The 3647-nt window shown below is 47.8% G+C and overlaps 1 protein-coding gene across 1 annotated transcript; it reads right to left on the bottom strand.

Moving 5' to 3' along the window:
• LOC113019146 (mucin-2-like) lies at positions 1-3647 on the bottom strand. Its single transcript, XM_026162690.1, has 2 exons — positions 3516-3647; positions 1-2795 (listed from the first exon to the last, which is right to left on the bottom strand). Exons 1-2 carry the CDS (start codon positions 3567-3569, stop codon positions 360-362), a joined length of 2490 nt encoding a protein of 829 aa, XP_026018475.1. The 5' UTR covers positions 3570-3647; the 3' UTR covers positions 1-359.

Here is a 3647-nt window from a genome sequence, read left to right as displayed (position 1 = left end):
TCCTTGAGCAAGAGCATGTGATGGAAGCAGTTACATAGAAAATGTATAGCATGCTGGTAGGGTAACTATGGCATAGTGGCAAGTTGCTTTGAGTGCTATGAGGAGAAAAGTGCCATATAAAAACAAACCCATTTACCCATCACTGTAATTTGAGAAACTCGAAACGGCAAAATATTTTCCATTTTCAAATTTAGATCATTTTGTTTCAAAATGTTGAATCATTGTCTCATAAATATATTGGAGAGAAAGATGCAATTCCCCTCAAATATAAAAAATGACGTAAAAGGAAAGTACTAAATTACTATTGAAGTAAAAGTATTTAAAGTGTGTATTCAGGTACAAGACTTAAGTAAATGTGTTTAGTTATATTCAACCAGTCCAACGAATACATGGAGCAACACAAGAAGAACACAGAGAGAGGTGAAGTGAGTGAAGTGGACCAGGTTTTCACCACTATCAATTTTACTGTTACCTGTGGTGGAGGTAGTGGCGGGGACAGCAGTGGGGACAGTGGTGGGGACAGCTGTAGGGAAAATGGTGGGTGTAGTAGGAAGGGCAGTGGTGGGCACAGTCGGATGGACAGTGGTGGGGAAAGCAGTAGAAGAAGCAGCAGTGGGTACAGCGGTGGGGACAGTAGGAATAGCAGTGGTGGGGTTACTAGAAGGGACAGTGGTAGGGACAATTGTTGAAACCGTGGAAGGGACAATGGGGGAAACAGCAGTAAGGGCAGTAGTGGGAACAGTAGGAAGTGCAGTGGTGGAAACAGTGGTGGGGACAGTTGAAGGGACAATAGGGGAAACAGCAGTAGGGTCAGTCCTGGGTAGAGAAGTAGAAGAAGCAGCAGGAATAGTAGAAGGGACATTGGTGGGGACAGTGATTGGGATAGGACTAGGGGAGGTGGTGTGGCTAGGAGTAGTAACAGTGGTGTGGACAGTGGTTGGGATAGGAGTAGGGGAGGTGGTGTGGCTAGGAGTAGTAACAGTGGTGGGGACAGTGGTTGGGATAGGAGTAGTGGAGGTGGTGTGGCTAGGAGTAGTGACAGTGGTGGGGACAGTGGTTGGGATAGGAGTAGGGGAGGTGGTGTGGCTAGGAGTAGTAACAGTGGTGGGGACAGTGGTTGGGATAGGAGTAGGGGAGGTGGTGTGGCTAGGAGTAGTAACAGTGGTGGGGACAGTGGTTGGGATAGGAGTAGGGGAGGTGTTGTGGCTAGGAGTAGTAACAGTGGTGGGGACAGTGGTTGGGATAGGAGTAGTGGAGGTGGTGTGGCTAGGAGTAGTGACAGTGGTGGGGACAGTGGTTGGGATAGGAGTAGTGGAGGTGGTGTGGCTAGGAGTAGTGACAGTAGGTAGGGCAGTGGTGGACACAGTCGGATGGACAGTGGCGGGGAAAGCAGTAGGGAGAATGGTGGGAACAGTAGTGGGGAAAGTGGAGGAGAGAATGGGGGGGAAAGCAGTAGGGACAGTGGTGGGCACAGCAGTGTGGACAGCAGTGGGGGCAGTAGTTGGGACAGTGGTGGGCACAGTAGAAGGGGAAGTTGTAAGGACAGCAGTAGGAACAACTGTGGGAACTGTGGTGGAGACAGTGGAAAGGACAATTGTGGAAACAGCAGTAGGGAATGTCGTGGGGCCCGTAGAAGGGACTGTGCTGGGGGCTGGAGTAGGGAGAATGGTGGGAACAGTGGTGGGGACAGTAGAGGAGACAATAGGGGAAACAGCAGTAGGGTCGGTCGTGGGGACAGAAATAGAAGAAGCACTGGGGATAGTAGAAGGGACAGTAGGAGGGACAATGCTGATGGCAGGAGTAGGGACAGTTGTGGGGACAGTAGCAGGGACAGTGGTGGGGAAAGCAGTAGGGAGAATGGTCGGAATAGTAGGAAGGGCAGTGGTGGGGACTGTGGTGGACACAGTCAGATCGACAGTGGCGGGGAAAGCAGTAGGGAGAATGGTGAGAACAGTGGTGTGATCAGTGGAGGAGACAATAGGGGAAACAGCAGTAGGGTTGGTCATGGGGACAGAAGTAGAAGAAACAGTGGGGATAGTAGAAGGGACAGTAGAAGGGACAGCAGGAGGGACAGTGGTGGGGAAAGTGGTTGGGATAGGAGTAGTGGAGATGGTGGGGCTAGTTGGGATAGGACTAGGGGAGATGGTGGGGTCAGTGCTGGGGGCTGGAGTAGGGACAGTGGTGAGAACAGCAGTAGGGACAGTAGGAAAATCAGTGGTGGGGTTACTAGAAGGGACAGCGGTGGGGACAGTACAAGGTGCAGTTGTAAGGACAGCTGTAGGGACAATTGTGGGAATTGTGGTGGAGACAGTGGAAGGGACACTGGGGGAAATGGCAGTAGGGACAGTGCTGGGGGCAGGAGTAGGGATAGTGGTGGGGAAGGTGGAAGGGACAGTGTTGGGGACAGCAGTAGAATAAGCAGCAGTAGGGTCAGTTGTGGGGATACTAGAAGGGACAGCAGTGGGGACACTAGAATGGACAGTAGTGTGGGCAGTAGTTGGGACAGTGGTGGGGACAGGAGTAGAGACAGCGGTGGGGACAGCAGTAGAGACAGTGGTGGGGACAGGAAGAGTTGATGATGTTGGACAGGTGAAATAAAAGTCACTGTCAGGGCCCAACGAGGTGAAGGTAACAAAGTTTGGTTGAGTGCCAGTGACGGTGTCCTTGATCCAATTTTGGTACTCTGACACACGAGTGAAGACTGCAGGTCTTGCACAGTCATCATTAAAAGTCACAACTCCACTCTGGAGCCATTCAAAGCCTCTCTTTGTCATTAGTTGTCCCCCTAAGTTACCCTGTGAGAAAAGAAAGATCAAAGTTCTGAAGGCAGAGAAATACCTTTTAGTTACACCTGTTTCTGTGTTGATCCTGCTAAAGCATGAATATTATGAACGCTAACCTAAAATGCAGTTTGCTTACCTCAATCTAAGCTATTATTTTATTTATGAGTCTGTAATTAACTTTAACAGTCACAAAGACAGTAACAAAATGAAACAGTCAGCCCATCTAAAAATGAAAGGAGAGTCTCTAAGTAAGTGTGAACGATTTCTACAAGCTGCAACTGGATAGCTATCAAACAATCACAAATATATTTTTGATTCGCTTATATGTTAAGAGGAGGCTTCTTCAAGGACAGAAAAAGCTAAACAGACACTGAAGCGCCTTACTAGTCCCCACTGAGAATTAATTTTAAAGCTTGTTTTTGTGGGGGGGTTTGTGGGTTTTTTTGTGTTTTTGTGGTTGACCTGTTGCACTTAGGCACTCAAGTGCATTTACGACTATGATGTCACTGATAAAAAATTTCCCAGAAGTTTCGATAAGATATTTTTTGCATATCCAACTGTGCTGAAACTCGATTGAGTAATAAATCATCTTGGTTGAGTCGTGAAAGCTAACAGTCTATAATATCAGTAAGGTCGATACAATAACAGAAAAAACAATCCAATATGAAAGTAACACATAATTCTCACAGCACTAATCAAGGAGTGACATTATACATGAATCTTTGGGATCACCTGACATGAATCCTTCTCTCCAGCGCTGAGCCCAGCACAGATCATGTTCTCCATGATCACTTTGTCACCTTCATAGTAGCACTGACACTCATTGTTTCCCACTACTGGTACATTTACTTCACGCAGGATGTT

Source organism: Astatotilapia calliptera, chromosome 3, assembly GCF_900246225.1.
Source record: "Astatotilapia calliptera chromosome 3, fAstCal1.2, whole genome shotgun sequence".
Taxonomy (NCBI): Eukaryota; Metazoa; Chordata; class Actinopteri; order Cichliformes; family Cichlidae; genus Astatotilapia; species Astatotilapia calliptera.
Note: the sequence above shows the minus strand (reverse complement) of the source record. Positions and strands in the feature narration are given on the sequence as shown.